The sequence below is a fragment of the Molothrus ater genome, chromosome 6, assembly GCF_012460135.2.
Source record: "Molothrus ater isolate BHLD 08-10-18 breed brown headed cowbird chromosome 6, BPBGC_Mater_1.1, whole genome shotgun sequence".
NCBI classification, from domain to species: Eukaryota; Metazoa; Chordata; class Aves; order Passeriformes; family Icteridae; genus Molothrus; species Molothrus ater.
The window spans coordinates 53,271,559-53,289,463 of NC_050483.2; the positions used below are offsets into that span (position 1 = coordinate 53,271,559).

General features: G+C 43.3%; 1 protein-coding gene across 1 annotated transcript in view; it reads left to right on the forward strand.

The window, feature by feature from the left end:
* The window catches only part of KIF26A (kinesin family member 26A), a 96,648-nt gene extending 86,504 nt beyond the window's left edge, over positions 1–10,144 (forward strand). Inside the window, exons 12-16 of the mRNA XM_054515274.1 lie at positions 136–3,520; positions 6,948–7,138; positions 7,588–7,608; positions 8,011–8,161; positions 8,666–10,144. Coding sequence (XP_054371249.1) covers positions 136–3,520; positions 6,948–7,138; positions 7,588–7,608; positions 8,011–8,161; positions 8,666–8,841 — 3,924 coding nt within the window. The 3' untranslated portion in view covers positions 8,842–10,144. The remainder of the gene's footprint in view (positions 1–135; positions 3,521–6,947; positions 7,139–7,587; positions 7,609–8,010; positions 8,162–8,665) is intronic.
* The last annotated feature ends 7,761 nt before the right edge of the window (positions 10,145–17,905 follow it).

The window sequence follows — 17,905 nt, forward strand, 5'->3', positions numbered from 1 at the left end:
CCACTAGATGTAGCTGTGATAGTATACACAAAGCACAGATTATATTGCAACCTGACCTTTTAATCAATTTCTATACATGTATATGCTTATTTATGAGTGGCTACTAATAAATTTACTGTTACTTGTCATTTGCAGTATGCATCCAGCTCGTCTGGAGGAGAGAGTTCGTGTGAAGAAGGACATGTCCGGAGACCGCCCCATTTGCGACCATTCCACCCACGAACTGTTGCCCTTGACCCTGACCTTCCTGTCCTGAATATATCCAGTGATCCTGATTATTCCTCCAGCAGTGAACAGTCTTGTGATACTGTCATCTATGTTGGTCCCAACGGTGCAGCTTTGTCCGACAGGGAATTGACAGATAACGAAGGTCCACCAGAGTTTGTTCCTATTATCCCGTCCCTAAATAAGAAGAGAAACAAAGACAATTCTGCTATTAGTAGGAGTTCTGACAAGGACCATTTCAAATGCAACACTTTTGCTGAACTGCAGGAAAGGTTAGAGTGCATTGATGGAAGTGAGGAACCCATGAAATTTGCTTGTGGAGAAATCTCTGTTGGGTCCAATTGTAGTCCTGTTCCTGGAAGTACAGAGAATGCGCAGTCTAAGTTGATAAAGGAAAAAGTATCCTCTCCTTCTGGGGGATTTAAGAAACAGATTCCACAAGAAACTGCATCTCCCAAAAAAGGATATAACCTTCCTTTCCAGGCTGTTACACCAAGGGGTGGCAATGGCAACTGTCAAGAAAATAGCACACCTCACTTGAAAGCAGAGATTTCCAAGCTGCAGAGCAGAGCTGACAACAAAATAATAGACTCCATCCTAGAGGGGGAGAGGGAGACAATCACTGATTCCCTGCAGACTTCAAGGTGTAACCCCTTGAGGAATCCAGAGCAGAATAAGGCCACAGCTGAATGTGTCACTAAGGAAAAGTCCTTGTATGTGAAGAGACCCTTGCCAAGCCCAGCACCTCCCCCTCCACAGCAGAGAGAACACTCCCCAAGCTCCAAAGCTGAGAATTTGGAGCCAGACAATAGCAATGCAGTTCGGACTCCTCCTGTGGGAATGAGCAAACAGATGGGAAACAAACCTGAGCAAAACCCTTTAGGAAGCACATTCCTTGTTGGCAGCAACACCCAGAGTCAGTCAGGTGCGATAGAGGTACACAGCTTCAGGTCAGCTTTCAGAGGGAAATGTTTTGATCGGGATATACTGACCACCACAGTGACTTTGCAGCAGCCTGTTGAGCTGAATGGAGAGGATGAACTTGTTTTCACAGTGGTGGAAGAGCTCTCTATTAGTGGAATTATGGATAATGGGAGACCTTCCAGTATCATTAGCTTTAACAGTGACTGCTCCCTTCAGGCCCTTGCATCGGGTTCGAGGCCGGTCAGTATTATCAGCAGCATAAATGATGAGTTTGATGCTTATACCTCACAGGAGACTTCTACTGGTGTAAATATTGATATTGTTGTGCCCTTTGCTAAGGATCCCTTTACCAGCAGCAGACGTTCCTCCATCAGTTCATGGCTTAGTGAAGTCAGCATTTGTACAATTGAAAGTGATGGAGCCCAGTCTAGTGACAGTTTTGTCGCGCAGTCATCTTACAACTGTAATAAGTCCGAGGAACCCTTCAACTTGGACTCATCCCATTTATGTGTCCCCCTGAAAAGTGCTCTGAATGACAGTGGATTTTGCTTCTCTGAGCTGGAGAGTGAGAGCTTGAGTTCGAGCAAGCTTTCCTCAGGCATCAGTAAAAGCCCTCAAACCTCTGAAACTACCAAAGCATCTCAGATAAAAAGTGCTTTTTGTGTCACTGATCAGCCAGTAAAAATCAAATTTAGTAATTCTCGTGATGCGCCTGTGATAGAAACAATACACTCTAGTCTTCCTAGGAAAACAAAAACTACCTCTTCTCCAATCCACAATAATACTGTCCTCAGCTATAAAGAGCTGCAGAATCCACATGGTATATTTGAAGATCCTTGGCTGTTACGCACCGATTATCACTTGGAAGCAAAACCTGCAGAGTCGCTGCTGTCTGCAAAACCTCACACGTTTGGTACTGAGAAGCAGCCAGAAAAAGCTGCCCAGGGTTTTGGCACAGCGTCCAGGCCAACAAAGTCACAGACTATGCTCGCCTGCTCACAGAGGGTTGTGGATGGTTGTGAAATGGCCTGCAAATCCTCCAGCGGAGCTGCCAAGAAGTCAGAAATTGCCATGAAGATGCCACAGCTGAAGAGAGGAGCCACCACACTGGGAGTGACGCCAGTGTCACATGCTAACAGTACTTTGCCAGATTGTGTGACCCGAGGGAATTCGGATGCTCCCCTGGCCACTGGTAGCTTGAAATCATCCCTGGGAAAGAAGAACGCACCACAGAAATCAACCATGTTGCCCAGACCAAGTGGGCCAACACCTCCAACACCTCCTGTGCGTAAATCGAGCCTGGAGCAGAAACCTGTTGGTCTGGGTAGTGGTGGGGGGAAAGCTTCCGGCCTGGACTTTGCCAGAGCTGCCACACCAAAGGCTGAAGACGAAGCAGATTTGCGGTTGAAAGCTGGCTCTTACTTTAGTGAAAGCACCAGCTGCAAAATGAACTTTAAGGGTGACCACTCTTTGCCCAAGATGACGTCCAGCTTAAAGGTGAAGGCGTCAAAGAGTGAAACTGTGCACCGATACGGGAGCCACATGTCTCTGGAGAGGTGTGACAGCCTGACATCAGTTGGATCCAAAGCAAGCATGGTGAGGGACAGCGGGAGCACTGGCAGCAGCCGTGCAGGGCGCTCTGTCCCCAGGCTGGGGGTCCCTCCTGTTGCTTCCAGTATGGGTTTACCACTGCCCTTCCCCGCCCCTGCACCTGGTAAAAACAACCAGGCCAAACCTACAGCTAACCAGAAGGTGCAAGCCAATGGGAATAAAACCCGGGGCCTCTCTGCCAGTGGGTCAAAGTCTCTCAGCTCCTCTGTGAAGTCCCTGGCACAGCCTGCGGGGAAGGGCTCTGGCCTGGCCCCTGGTGGGAAGGCAGCCCCCCGTTCTGTGCAGCCCGTCAGCGGCAAGCCCGGCCGTGGCACCATCATGGGCACCAAGCAGGCCATGAGGGCCGCCAACAGCCGCGTGAACGAGCTGGTGTCGGGCGGCTCTGCCAAGGCAGGACACTTCCGAGGTTCCACCGACTCTGACAGTGGCAATGACAGCGGCATCAACCTCAGCGACGAGAAGTCGCAGATGCCGGTGCTGCCGTCCCCCTACAGCAAGATCACGGCACCGCGGCGGCCGCAGCGCTACAGCAGCGGGCACGGCAGCGACAACAGCAGCGTGCTGAGCGGGGAGCTGCCGCCAGCCATGGGGAGGACGGCTCTCTTCTACCACAGCGGGGGCAGCAGCGGCTATGAGAGCATGATCCGGGACAGCGAGGCCACCGGCAGCGCCTCCTCGGCACACGACTCCATGAGCGAGAGCGGGATGTCCTCCCCAGGCCGGATGAGGAGCCTTAAATCCCCCAAGAAACGGTCAACAGGTGAGACATGAAGGTTTTTGCTGGTGCCAGGTGTTCGCTGGTGCTGCACTGCATCCCGAGGATGGAGGCGTTTTGTGGCATCTCTGACAGAGAGGAGAGGAGGCTTGGAGGAAGCTCAAAGCAGGGAGGTGGACTGGCTGCATGCGCTTGTGTGTGCATGTGTATTGCTGTGACAGCAGCTACTTGTCATTTATTTTACTTCAAAGCTGCAGGTGTGACACAGGTGCTGTGGTGGAGAGGGCAGGAGAGGTGTGGGTGCCCCGGGGTGCCGGCAGCCTCCCTGCGAGGGAGGAGGCAGCGGGTGGCTGCCGGCAGGTGGGGGACATTCCTTCCTCCCTCAGCAGGGCCAGGGCCAGGGTGGCCCAAACAGGAGGGTGTTACGGGTGGGTTGGGAAAAGTGAGGTGCTGGCTGAGCGCTGATGAGTTCCTGTGAGGATCGAGTGAGTGATCCTGGAAAACTGGTGAGAGAAGGGCAGTGAGGAGAGGAGCTCTGCTGCTAGGTGTCTGTGAGGGAATGCCAGAGACAGGCTAGGACTGTAATTTAGAAACAAAGGAATAGGCCAGGAGGGGAGAAGAGTGTTTGTGAATTAATGAGGATTGCTAAATGTGCGTTAGATTACACAAAGGTAAGGCTTAGAGCAGTAGGGTGTATGTGTAAGATGCAGTGACTCTTAGGTTAATGCTACTAGCTAATCACAACACTATTAAATTGCACTCTAATAGTATAGATGAAGAAATTTAGGCTGTGTGTGTGGATACTATACACAGTAGGAAACTGACTGGGAGAGTTGCTTAGAAGAGGCAACTTTGGCTTACTGTGTCTGACCACACCAAGTAAAGATGGGCATATGGGGGCCAGGTCCCCTTTCCTTCCCTCTCATGCCTTTTCTTACTGCTCTCACTGCTGGTGCTCATGTAAGGGCAGCTGCAGTCCAAGTGTATTTGCAGTCAGCTTCAAAATCTGGCTCATGTGCTTGGTGTTACAGTGTTCATTTCTCAGATCTAGGTTGAGATCCTCTGGTGTTGTAATGAACCAGTGGCAACCAGTGCCATGTAGATCATGACCAGCAGCCTCCTTCAGCAGCCTGGGCATACTGGCTGCTGGGAATATGGGAGGAACTCATATCAGCAATGTGCTGGGTCTGAACTTCTGATTGGAACATGGCAATTACTGCAATCCCTGTAGATACCAATGATGCTCAGTTCTGGCAGTAAAACCAAATGAATGAAGTTGATCTCGTGGGGCTTTCTGGTCAAGGAAACTGAGTTGCTTCAGCAAGTGATAAATCATTTTGGAAACTTAGTGTAACATTTGCTGCTCTTCTCTTTCTATAGCATATCTGCCTCTTAAACCTTTCCCACAAATCAATATTAACAGCTGTGTAAGTTGCACACATATTGAGAAGGCATTACCCACTGATGGATTTGTATTTGTTTTTGCCCCAGGAAGTACTTATAAAGTCTTTAAAAATGACAAACTATTTCTTTTTCCAGTTGTAATTGCTCTACATCAGTAAATTATGTATTACTTTTTTGGAGTGCTGTAGACTTTGAGAAAATAATGTGTTTTATGCATGAAATGCAGTTTGCCAGGAAGTGCATCAAATATTTCTTACAAGAAATGTTTGCTTCAGACCTATTATTGTTCTAAAAAAATTGTAATCTTTTCACATTATTAGATATTCTTGGAGTGACTTATGTAACACCAGACTATGTTGGAGTCTCTGTATTTAAGGACACATCCTACTCCTATGTATGTCACTGTAAACTTGTCTCCTTATCCTGTAATGGAGAAATGATGTTGGCCCTGGCTTGTACAGTGGAAGGAGATGAAGTTTGCTTGCTTATTGCATGTGTTTGACCACATCTGTTTGGTGTCCTCCTCAGAGGGATCTCCTGTCAGCAGTTACAGGGTCAGGGTTACAGTGTGTGCCTTTGTCCCACAGGACAGTAGTGGTGATTCAGGCTGAATGCATTGGGGTTGTGGGAATGGTTTTGTAGAAGTGGAATCAAGTCTTCCCCTTTTGAAAACATTCCTGTTTTGTTCTTGTTACTTAGAAATCAGCAAGGATGCAATTAAGAATGAGAGATGTTTTTCTTAAGAATATGTAAAGCAAGTGACTTTTGGGATATCAGTGGAGGTGTTTTGCTTTGGGGGTGCCTGCTGGGATTTTGTCTTCATTTGATTTCATGTTGGAGTTCATGACAGGGCCTATCTGACAGCCTTGACTTGTGCTCACATCTCCTGTAGAGGTGTTAACCCAGAAGTTATTTTGGCAGCATTGTCCTTTGTGCAGAGCTGCCTTGTCTGTTTGATGTGCTCCCTCTGGTAAGAGCAGAAGAAACGAGAATCTTAACCTCCCAGTTATTTTTTAATAAGAGGAGGCAATTAACTACTAAATTTATTGTCACCAGTCACCTAAAGCCAGCTTAAATTTACTGCTGCTTTGTGTCATTCCAGCTTGTTGCTGGTGGCCCTCAGCCCTCCTCTTAAGGATTGGGCTGCAGGCTTGTTAATGTTGCCTGAGCAGCTCTCTGCATGTACTCATGCTTGAGTCATGTACTGTAAAGGTCAGATTTTTGGAGAATGGTGAGAGAATAATCACCAAAAAAATGCTGGGCACCAGAGTGCCAACTCTTGCAATCAAAAGCATCAGCATTTCTGAAGGATATAAGCCAGTCTCTGCTTCATGAAACTGGAACCCTAGCAGAAGGATAATAGAGCAGTATAATTTTCTTGGAAAATCTGGGAGCGCTCTTGAAGGCTTCCAGAACTGGTGAGGTTTGTTATGCACTGAGCTTCTGGGTGCTGGTGCGAAGGTGTGAGATGTCTTAACATTGGAGTGCTCAAGTTGCAGCTTGGTTGATGCCTTCTGAATGCCTCTCAATCCCACAAAATCACTGAAAACTGATGGTATTTAGCACCCTAAAATAGCAGCAGTAGTTTTGGAGGGAACTGTTTGAGCTTTGCAAAGATGTAGTGCAGTGACAGGGATCTTAGATAGCCTTGCTTGGCTTTAACTGGGGGAGCAGAAGATTTCCAGATAAGTAAGTCATTATCAGTATTAGTTTTAAATTATTCACTATTTCACTGCCTTTGCAAGGTAATGAATACCATTGTAGTCCACCAAAGAAAAATAAATGCAGGAAAAATATTTCTGCAAGGACAGAATAAAGAACTGATGTTCAGACATCTGCTTTGGGAGAGGAACTGCTGTTGCTTCCATCTGGGAACCAAGTGAAACCTACTTTGTCAAGGCAGTAATTCAATTAGCAGCCTGAGGGTATTTTACTAAAAGGAAAAGATCAAGAAAAGCATTTCTTCCTAAGCATACTGAGAACCTAGATCTTTCTTTAATTCACTGCAGTATGTTCTGCAGTGTGTTAGTCTCCTAGAGCCTGAGGAATGTTTGTTTTTGTGTTTTAGGTCTCCAGCGTCGCAGACTGATTCCTGCTCCATTGCCAGATGCTGCCTCCTTAGGAAGAAAACCCAGTGTCACTGGCCAATGGGTTGATCTACCACCTTTGCCAGGCACTTTGAAAGAGCCATTTGAAATTAAAGTTTATGAGATTGATGATGTGGAACGATTACAGCGACACAGACAAGAGGAAACTGAGGTCAGCACATATTTTACAACTGTAGACAACTTAAATTACAATATACAGACAAACTCCTTGCTTGAATGCCAGAATGGTGTTCAGGAAATTGAGTGCAATTAAAGTACTATAATTATTAATTTTACAATTCATATGTTGGGGTACCCTTAACACAGAAAATGAAAATGATTCCTGTCTAAAATTAATTGTGTCTAACATGACTGATGGTGTAAATGGAAGTTACCGATGAATACATTATGAGAAGACTTCATAATCCTAGCCTGGCTGGTGGAACCTTACAGTCTCCCTCAACCATAGGGTCATTAACTCTTTATGTAAATGATAGGATTCTATTAAATCAGGGATATACTGAATTTGACTTGTAATTGGAAAACACTTCAGCTAATTCTATTTTAGGGACCAGAATTCTATGTTCTACTGATGCCTTTTTCCCCTTTCTTTTGTAATAGCCTTTCCAGGATGTTGAGAAGGTAGGAATGCTTTTTAGAAAATAAGAATTCATGTTTTAGTATTAACTATAACTCTGACATTATCATTAGGCTGTGTTTATCATTTTCACTACTCAAAAAAAGAATTATCTACAAACAATAGTAACTTCAGAATGTTTTAAGAGATTTTTGCTAATTCAGAGAAGTGCAACAAATGCTCAAGTGATGTAGCTTGCAGTTCCTCTAGATTAGAATCCATTAATGTAAACTTCAAATAAAAAGATCCCCCAAAAACCCATAAAAACCCCACCCACCCCACAATCAAATAAAACTACCCACCTGCTCACTCTTACAAGTAGTGAACTGGGAGCAATTTTTGTCAGGCTGTTACAGGCTGGCTCACAACAGGAAAATTCATGGAATGGTCTTTCTGTGTCTTAAAAGGGTCTGATGTATTTCCATACCAAGCTGAAGATACTGGAGAGGCGCCAGCAGAGAATCAGAGAAATAAAGGCAAAGCACGAATTTTTGAAGGAAGAGTTGGAAGAGACAAAGTGCAGGTTGATGATGGATCCAAATAAGTGGAAAGAAGACTGTAAGTATTTTGCAAAAACAGCAATATGATCAGTCTCTAACAGATTTTCAGCATGTCAGCAATCCCACTGAAAAAACTTAATCACTTGCTAAGGTATTTTGCTGAATTGAGTCCTAAAATACTCTGTGACTCAATCTATGTTTCTGTAATATGCTATTTGAGCAAAAAAACCCCATCCAAACAAACCAGAAGAGAACATTAAAATTGGGCTGTTGATATTAAATGTAATTTTTATTATTCTTTTATTATTCTTTCCAAAGAAGGAAAAAAATCTTTCCATATATCCATATTATAGCTGGGAAATTGAGGCATGAGTTTTGTTCCCAGACTTAGTGTTGTGCATAACTGAAGCCTCATGGTAGAGTTTCATATCTGCTGAAAAAAGGGGGGAAAAAAGTCTTAGTTCAAGAGAAACTAAATTTTACCATGTTGGCTGCTTTGTGATAGAATAATGTTATTTATTGTAAGCTGTTTCTCTTACTCAGTACTTTTTTTGTCTGACAGTTGAAGTGGATCCTGATCTTGATAAGGAGTCACAGGAGTACCTAGAGGCACTGGAACAAGTGACAGAAGAGCTGGAGCAGTGTGTTAACCTGTGCAAGTCACACATCATGATAGTGACGTGTTTCGACATCGGGATAAGCGATGCGCAGGATGCGGTGCGGGAGGTGGAGGTTTGAGGAGAGGTTTCTCAAGGGACTGAAGGAAGTGAGGCTGGGACGTCTGACATGAAGAAGTAAATGGATAAAGTAGCTGGGAAGTGAAGGAGGAAAGGTGAAGACTAAAAAGCAACAATGAATGTTGTAAGAGAAAGAAACAGCTGAGGAGTGGGAATGTTAATAAATCATTTGGTGCCTCAACGTGACCTGAGCTGTACAAAGGTAAAAGTAGGAACAAGAATTGCTTCTACCAGAGGGAAGTGAAGAAATTTAGTACAAACCCTGGTTTTAATTAACAAACAAACAAACATGAAATGGAAGTGCCTTTAAAGTTCATTTGATTTTCATTTTTGTATTTGGTGCTAGAATTAAAGCCAGCAAACCTAAGCAGACCACAAAATGTATTCCTACGAAATATTTTATACTGTATAGTGTATTTATGACTATATGTAAAAACAAACAACATTGTAGCAAAAGCAATAAGTAAATTATGTTTTCATACCTGAACTTGCCTTCTTGTTTCATAGAAAAGCTGTTTTATGTAGCAGAATTAAAATTGTATTATAATTGTTTTCTTGGTTAGGGTTCAAGATATTTTTATGAACATTTATCTATTGAGAAGGAGTATTATGGCATTTTGAAATGATTGTTTTACCTTCAGGTTTTGTATTATTACTTTTCCAGATCAAAATAAATGTTTGTTTTCCATTTTATATATACATATATAGATATATATTAACTGCTTACCTACTTCCTTGGTTACTAACCTCACTTTTCACAGACCTGGTCTTTTTTGGAGTCGTAAACTTAATGTGAGGAAGTCTACAAAGGGCACTGTGGTTTGTTTTGGTTTTCTTTTTTCCTCTCTGACTGCAGGAATTGAGAATTATGTTTATTACCAAAACCATAAAACAAGCAAAAAAAAAAAAGGAGCAAAAAGTTTTTGTAAATGTTAAGTTAGGTCCATATTTTTATATAGTTTTGACTATAAATATAGCATTTGCATTTTGAACTTTTAAGACAAATAGTATATCTTTTTACAGTTTTTCTAAGGAAGGCAAACCCTCAGGATCAAGTTTATACATGCTGCATGAGATTTGTGCTTTTTTGAAGGAGGCCACTTAAGTGTGGAAACTATTGATAAATTGTTGCCAAACAAATACTTTTGAAAAGGTTTAATAGTGTATGTAATACCACATTTCATAATGAATCATATTTTCTAATCATCTTCCTTTTTATGGTTTTTTCAAATCCTTTGTATAAATATGTATTATAACAGCTTGCTTCAGTTTTTATCTGTGAATAAAAGATACATCTATTGTTACGAGTGCTTTTTGCTGTGCATGTGATTTTAGTATTCAGAAGAGGGAGGATGGTCTCTGGTACACCGTGTTAAATGTCACATTGCATTGTCCCTTTGCCCAAGAGGTGTGTAACTGGGAACAGAGCTCTGACATTTGTAAACCAATCAGGAAAGAGAGACAAAACACCAAAGGGTGAAATAAATAGCAGTGATAATACTTATACTCTCTTAGCACTTGATAGTTTACAGAACAAAGACATGCAGTTCACATACTTGTTTTCCCTGATGAGAAAAAGCAATTAAAGATGGGTCTGAAACCACAAGGATATTAGGAAGTGGAATCAAGCCCTGGGCCCCACAGGTCCATCATGGCAACCTGCTACCATCATTTCTTTGTGGCACTTCTGTGTTTGCTCCCTGGCTGGACAGCAGCTGTGCCTGGTCCTCAGCTCCTGGTGCTGGCTGGAGCCTCCAGGCAGGGTTAATGTAAAGCTTGTGCTTCTGGTGACACCATCTCTGTTTTCCAGCCATTTGGCCAAAAGGCAGATCTGTGGGAAGTTTTCCCCTCCTCTTTTTCTCTCCTTAGGTAGCCCTAACAGCATGGCATCCATGCACGGTTTGCTTACCCTCACAAGAGGCCTGTGAGGTGGGGTAAATTCCTTCCTCCTCATTCTGCAGCTGGAGAAGTGGGAGAGTCAGAGCAGGAGTCTGATGCTTAAATAGCTTTTTGACTGCATGGGTTAAAAAGAGTGCCCTTCTCTATCCCTCTGATTTATCCCTGGAAAAGAGTGCACCATGTTTCTTTACTGATATTTTGCACTGTGTCTGGTTGTATGCAAGGGAATATGGCATCTAGAATTTCTGGAGGATCCCTTTGCTGATACGCTTGAATACCAGCTATATTTACTAACTTGTAAATTCCATCTAAATTTAATTTCTGTGGGCAGAAAGTCACAGTTCTTCAAATATAGAATCAAAACCATGTAGTGATTCAATACATTGTGGGCTTTTCAGAGCAAGGATTAGATAAATAAAAGCAACCAAAATGAAAAAAAAAAAAAAAGAGCAGCATGCTGAGGAACAAATATTTATAAGCAAAAGGGAAAACCTCTACAAACATGATGGCAAAAAGAGAATGTATTGATGAGGAGCTCTGCACTTGGCATTTGGTTCTGCACTGGTGCCATTGCTCTGTCCTCTGGAGATGCACATCTCAGTGGGGCTGTGGCAGGATGAGGTGACCTGTGGGACCTCTGAGCCCTGGGCACAGCAAGGCTGGGCACACACTCTTCTTCAAGGTAGCCTCTAACACCATCTTAAATGGACCCAAGGAGTTTTGTTTCTTCTATTTATTTGCCAGCCACCTCATCCTCTCCTTGGAGGTCTTCATTGTTTCTCCCCCATCCTGGCAATATTACCATCTTCTGAAATAAAAATCAAGCTGCTAATCATCCATCCCAGTTTTAATAAACCTGATAATTTGTTTAAATATTCCCCTGTATAGTGTTTGCTGATCAGACTTCCATCCTTTGCTATTTTCTCCTTTTCTAACTATGGTTATGTTTGCCACAAAGAAACAAATGAGACATTTCAGGGCTACTGAGTTCCATGTCAACATGGCAATAATATGCATATTGAATGCATTTAGCCTCTGGCTTGGTGGCACAAAGCAAGCCTGAGATGCAAAATAAGGTGAGGCACTGATGGATGAAATACAGTTTTCCCTATGCAAATACAATTCTTTATTGGTAGTTGGAGGTAGCAAATTTTCTTTCAAATCTCAAGACCTGAGATAATCTTTTACCTTACTGTTTCAGCTGTTGCACTTCTGTCCAGCTAAAACTTACATGTATATACGCTTGGTTCGTTATTTGAGTCTATTTTACAAAGACTTAATTAGCACAGATTACAGATAATAATTTCAAAATTAAACTGGGTGCGTTATTTCATTCCTTGTCTATTTAAATTTGATGGTTTCAAATAGCTATTAACTTGCACACTTAAACACCTGATTGTGTTGAACTTGTTATGGTATCAAATAAAACTTTATAAACCCACTGGCTTTGGAGAGCAACCTGAATAACTTTTGGCAGGGATAGTTCACACTGGAATTCTTTCTCCTTTGCCTGCAGTTCTTCCCATGAAATCCCTCACCTTCTCTTTTCTGGGGCAACACTTTCTAGGTTCCTTGATGGCCCAGTTTATCAAGCAGCTCACATCACACATATTTCTCAACAAAAGGGAAAAAATAGTATTAACAGCTGCTGGGTTTTTTGGAACCAGTGCAATGGTGATTCAAAGCTTAAAGATTAAACTTCAGGGATACAAATTCCCTTTTCCTCAAACTTCATATCTCGCTAGGTTTCACAAGGAGGCCAGAGGTGAGCATACCTCTGTGTGAGGGACAAGGAGAGGAGATGTCCCCACATGGTCAGGCCTGTTTCAGGAGAGATGAAGTATGGACAGGGATAGAAATCAAGTGAGAAGGCAGGACTCTCATCTGGTGACCGGGACTGGAGAAAGCGAGGAGGAACTTGTGTTCTGCACATGGACTCCTAGCTTACCTTTGCCTTTTTCCATTCAATGATCATGGCTCAATACATAAAACTATTCCTGGGAGATGGGATTTCAGGTGGGGACATTGTTTTAAGTGTTTGGAATTGCAGTTAGTGCAAACATAGATTCCCTATAGAGAAATAAGATGCTCTGTAGACAAAAACTTGTTTAATGTATGTGTAAACCCTTTTCCCATGCAGTGCTTCTGGTCTAACCAGTTCCAGCTAAGGCACTTCTAGGACACTGTAACTGTTGAAAAGTTGAAACATCATTACTAAAAGAGAATGCAGTAGAAAGATTGCGAGTTCTTTTCTCAGCACGCAGAAAATGTTACATTTATTTCTATTTCAAGGTACCCTTGTATTCTCTTTCTAGTTATAAACCCACGTTTTCCAGTCACTTGCATTTTATTTTTAAAGTTATGTGTGGAACATAACTCCACAGGCAGCTGTTCTATAGTGTGGCTATAGGCAGGGTTTAAGACAAAAATGTTAGCTATAAGATGACCTCTGTATCAGATGTCCAAGCTGGCAGAAGTGGACATAAATAAAAAATGCTTTCATATTTGGGACCCAGTTCACTAGAGCACTTAGGCACCTGTTTAAGCAAGCAAGTAAATCTGGTCTGCATCCAGCAAAACACTCCAGTTTTGGCTTACGTCCCATTGACTTGGATATTTTTTTTTGCTCCAGGGCTTCAGATGGTGTAAATTCCTTTAGCAGTGGTTCAGCAGAGCTACCCTGACTTTCACCAGATGAAAATCCTACTAAAACCATTTTATTTATCAGTGGTGTTTAGGAGAAAGGAAGGATATTGATGTGCAATGATATCCCAAGTGCAAATTAGAAAGCAGAAACTGCCTTCCAGGCTGTTCCTGTATGCAGCACCTCATGGCTTCATGCAGAATTTGACTTGCAGAAATATGCTTGTGGAATACACAGAATAAGACATAACCCTTGACAGTGTAAATGCTCAGAGATTTATGATCACACCTGAGGGGAGCTGCTGGATGATGGGTGTGTTAGGCATGAGGGTGATCTCAGAGTAGCTTCCAGGGAAGCCAATGGCTTCACTCCTTGTTTCCCTTCCCAAGAGCCTCCCCACAAGGAGAGGGTGGGTGGGACAGCTGCAGCGTGGAGCCAAGGGCAACCCACACAGGGACTCCAGGTGATGCACTCCTTTAACCTTGTTTATATGTCTTTTGCTTCTGAATTTAGATTGAGACAGGTCATTCCTGGTTTTAGTATTTTCCTAGGACTCCCATATGAGACAGAAGGGCAGGTATCACTGGACTGCATCTCACTGTGGGGTGGAGAGTAAAGGGGTGCTCTTACAGCAGACACAAATAACATTTCTGCCATCTCTCCACTGCATCAGCACTTATTCAGAGGCATAATTCACTTGCTGCACTTTTATATTAATATTCTCTCTTGAGACTAGGACCTTTCAAATCTTGATTGTAAGATCTCTCTGAGAAAGGTTTTGTTTGTTTGCTTTGTCTTCCAAGTGGACAGATCAGGCCCTGGCATGAACCATTACAACTTCACTCTGCCAAGGTTTTGCTTCATTTATTTCTTTAATGTAAACATTTTTTCAGGAGCTTCCTATCAGGTCTGGAAAAGGACAGCAGCAGCTCCTTTTCTGCTTGTCTTGCTGGGACAGCTAAAAGAGCTTGCCCTCACTTTTGAAAGACTAGGTTTTAGGTTTTGGAGATCTGCTGCTGACTTCAGTAGGAAAAGAACCAGGTCGCTAGTTAACTCCTAGCATCTCTGGTGTTAAAGCAATATTAGATGACCAGAGGGAGCAAGGCCTTCATTCCCAGGGTAGGGAAAAAGCAGGTCCTGCCTCCTTGTTATCTGGCTTTCCTACTTGAGGTCAGCAGATTGTCTCAGACTCTGCCCTTCAGGGTGTCAGGGATCTAATGAGGCTGTGGAGTTCCTGCACATGGCTCACATGACTCTATTTAAAGCACATTTTAATTGAGCTGACCTTGTATAGGAAATACCTTTGGAGTCCTCGTGTGCTGCTCTCTGGGATGCAGGCACAGTGCTTCAGGGCATAGGCAGTAGAGAAATAAGCAGACATTTTAGAGTTTGGTCTTTGACTGGAAAAACTGACTTTTAAATATTGTCTCACTGAGACCTTTCCCTTTGCCTCCAACCATGACCCTCCATTTGTCAGCGCCTGGCAGAGATACACTTACAAATGCTGCTTGTTTTGAAGAGTGCCACTCATTTTGCTGTATATTACCATTTAAATGAGTTACATTTGTACCTAAAGGCTTCAGTCTCATGGGGCTAAGTGCTGTACAAACACAATTTTTTAGCCTAAATAGACAGGGAACGAGAGGGAAGGACAAAGTAGACTACTGTGTTTGCCTTCAAATTGAGCTCATAAAAGTTTTTAAAAATATGTCTCTTCCAATGTCCTTTGCTGAATACAGAGAAAAACATTCAGCTGTGGCAGCTGAAACCCTACAGACAGGCTCCAATGGGCTGCCACTTTCAAACTGCTCAGTTTTCAAATTGAGGATAATGTTAGTTACTTATGCAACAGGAAATGAGGGAGAGCTTTGATTTGGCTTTTGGGGAGAGAAACGGAGGAAAATGTAATGATGTATACAAATACATCCATAAAGGAAGAAAATGCCAGTACATGGATTATGCCCTTCTTTGCAAAGCTGTTCATTCTGGGCAAGCACAAAGGAGGGGAGTGGAGTCCCCTGTTTATATCCTTGGTCACATTTCTGCTCAGCCCATACCAACTAGATTATTTGCAAACCCCCCATATATAGCTTTGATGTAGAAATTTTTTAAACACTTTTGCAAACACCATATTTCCCTGTTTTCTCCTTTTCCCAGTTTTTAAGTGTTCGAGTGTCAGTTCTTGGTTTCCTCTTTGGATGCCTCACTTGGTCTCTGATTTGCTCTTTAGTATCTGAAGTCTCTCTCCCTTTTCTTCCTGCTCTTCTTTACTAATAATCCTGTTGTAAATGCAGTGTACTATTAGGTGTTGTGCAATGGTAGGTGACCCAACACAAAGCAAGATTTGAAACAGCATTAAAGCATTAAACTTCAATGACATGTCTCTCTTATTTTTCCTCCAAAATGAGAACTAGGAAATCTATCCAGGTCTAAGTAAGGAAGGCCTTCCAATATACTGACAACACACTGACCAGCTTACCATAGCAACTAAAGATCCCTTTTGAGGTGTGTAAATTGTTAATATAGGATTGAATATTTTTGTAAAATTAACCCCTCCACAGTGTGCATGTGCTGTTTGAATCACTGATGTTATAAAATCCATTAATGTAGTAGGTAGGTCTGTATATGTTGGGAATATGGCCAGGAATCTTGGCTCTGTGTGCACCAGGCATGCAGCTCTACAGTCCTTGTCCTCCAATGCCTCTCCCCATTAGCAGTGTTAATAATCAGGCTGGAAAGGAGCACAGCAGGCTGAGAGCACTGTGTGCAAACTAACTGGGACCCTTGGAAGCACTAGGGCCCTGCCTCCCTCTCCCTGGCAAAAGCCTCTCTGTGCTCTTTTCACGGATGCAGCTGGTTAATAGTTCTCCAGCTGATGGTAGCTGAGGTGCAAGGCTGCTGGCAGCACTCGAGGACCAGTGCAAGTTGTTGCATGCATTTCAAGTGGCTGTCGCTTGTGTTGCTGCTTACACCGAGCCCCCAGTGCTTTGCAGGGGGTGGTTTAGCTGCAGCCTACCCCCAGCAACACGCTGCTGTTTGCATGCAGGTTTGAAATGTGGCAATGCTTCAAGAAAGCCAGCATGGCACTGTGTTTACAAAGGTGTTGCATCAGCCTTGCCTTTGCTGTGCTATCATCTTATCAGAGTGAATGAGTGATGAGTTTTGCCAGCCTGCAGCGCACTGGCACGAACTCTTCCAAGGAACCTGCTGCTCCTTTTCCTTTCTGAAGTGCACCCACGTAGGCTGGGGAGGGTCAGTGCATGACTGAGCAGCTCCACTGGTTGGCAGAAATGTCTGTGGCAACCAGACCATAACTCAAGCGCTCTTGCTAGTTCCTGGTCTTTGGGAAGTCCCGGGGCTAGTTTAGCAATGTCACAGATGTCAGTGCCAGCATGGCAGAACCCTGTAGGCCACCTGAAACCTGCCAGTTTTTTGTCATTACTACGCTGCATTTGCCATTTTATAGGTTTTAAGCCATTTAATGTCAAGATGGGAGCTTTGTTAGCATTTACATGCATCAGATGATGAGCACTCCCATTGCCCGGGGGATGCGAGACTGATGAAGAAATAACAGATTTCCCTGTGCATTTGGAAAAAGGAGTGAAAAGGCTGTAGTCTTTATTTGCACGCAGAGAGGGAGTGGTGACCATGTGGAAGGACTCAGCTTTGTACTTCAGCCAGCTAAAGTGACAACTTGACAGCCCTGGCAATGTGCTGGTGACTCACCACACCTATCAATCCAACAAGAGCTGGAGATTTGCTCTGTATAAAAAGAAACTGCTCTTTTTATTTGCTTTATGTTGATTTTTGCCTCCTCTAAGATGCGTGATGAACCAAGGATGGTGGTAAGATGTTTCATACCTTAGCAAACAGGCGCCCATTTTGTCCAAACCTGAACTTGTCCAGCAGACTTTGAATAGAAACACAGTTTGCTTTTTATATTGGGTGTTTCAGACATGTTCTGACTGCATCATGAAATGACAGTAGAAAAACTGCAGAACAGTAGAGCAGAAGAGACTCTGTGCCTATTAGTAACTCTCTCTGAGTTGACTGTTCTGCACTAGACCAGCACCATTCCCACACACCAGTAATAGTCTCAATATTAATATTAAAGCAAGAGAGCTTTGTCCTATGGCTTGCACTTCAGGCTGTGCATGGTATCTGGCAGGAGGAGCAGATGTAGCATGAATAGCATGGTTTCTTATGGACTAAAAACCCCCTCCCACTAAAGTTGATCTCCTGACATGCTCCCAGTGCCAGTCCCAGCAGACAAAAGGTAACGTGTGCCTTGGCTAGTGCAGAGCAAATTGTGTGCTGGCTGCCTGGCCAATTTGCTGCCACAGGGACAGCGAGATGCCTGACTTGCCTCCCCTTGGTGGAGGAGTTAATTTTCTTCTCTATCTCACTGCCAGTTTTCATGAAACCCTGTGGGAATGTAATTATCACTAAGATTTCTGTCCTTGATCAGATTTGTTTGATGTTGGCCAACCCTTCTCCCAGTTACTGCAGAAAGAGGCAGAGT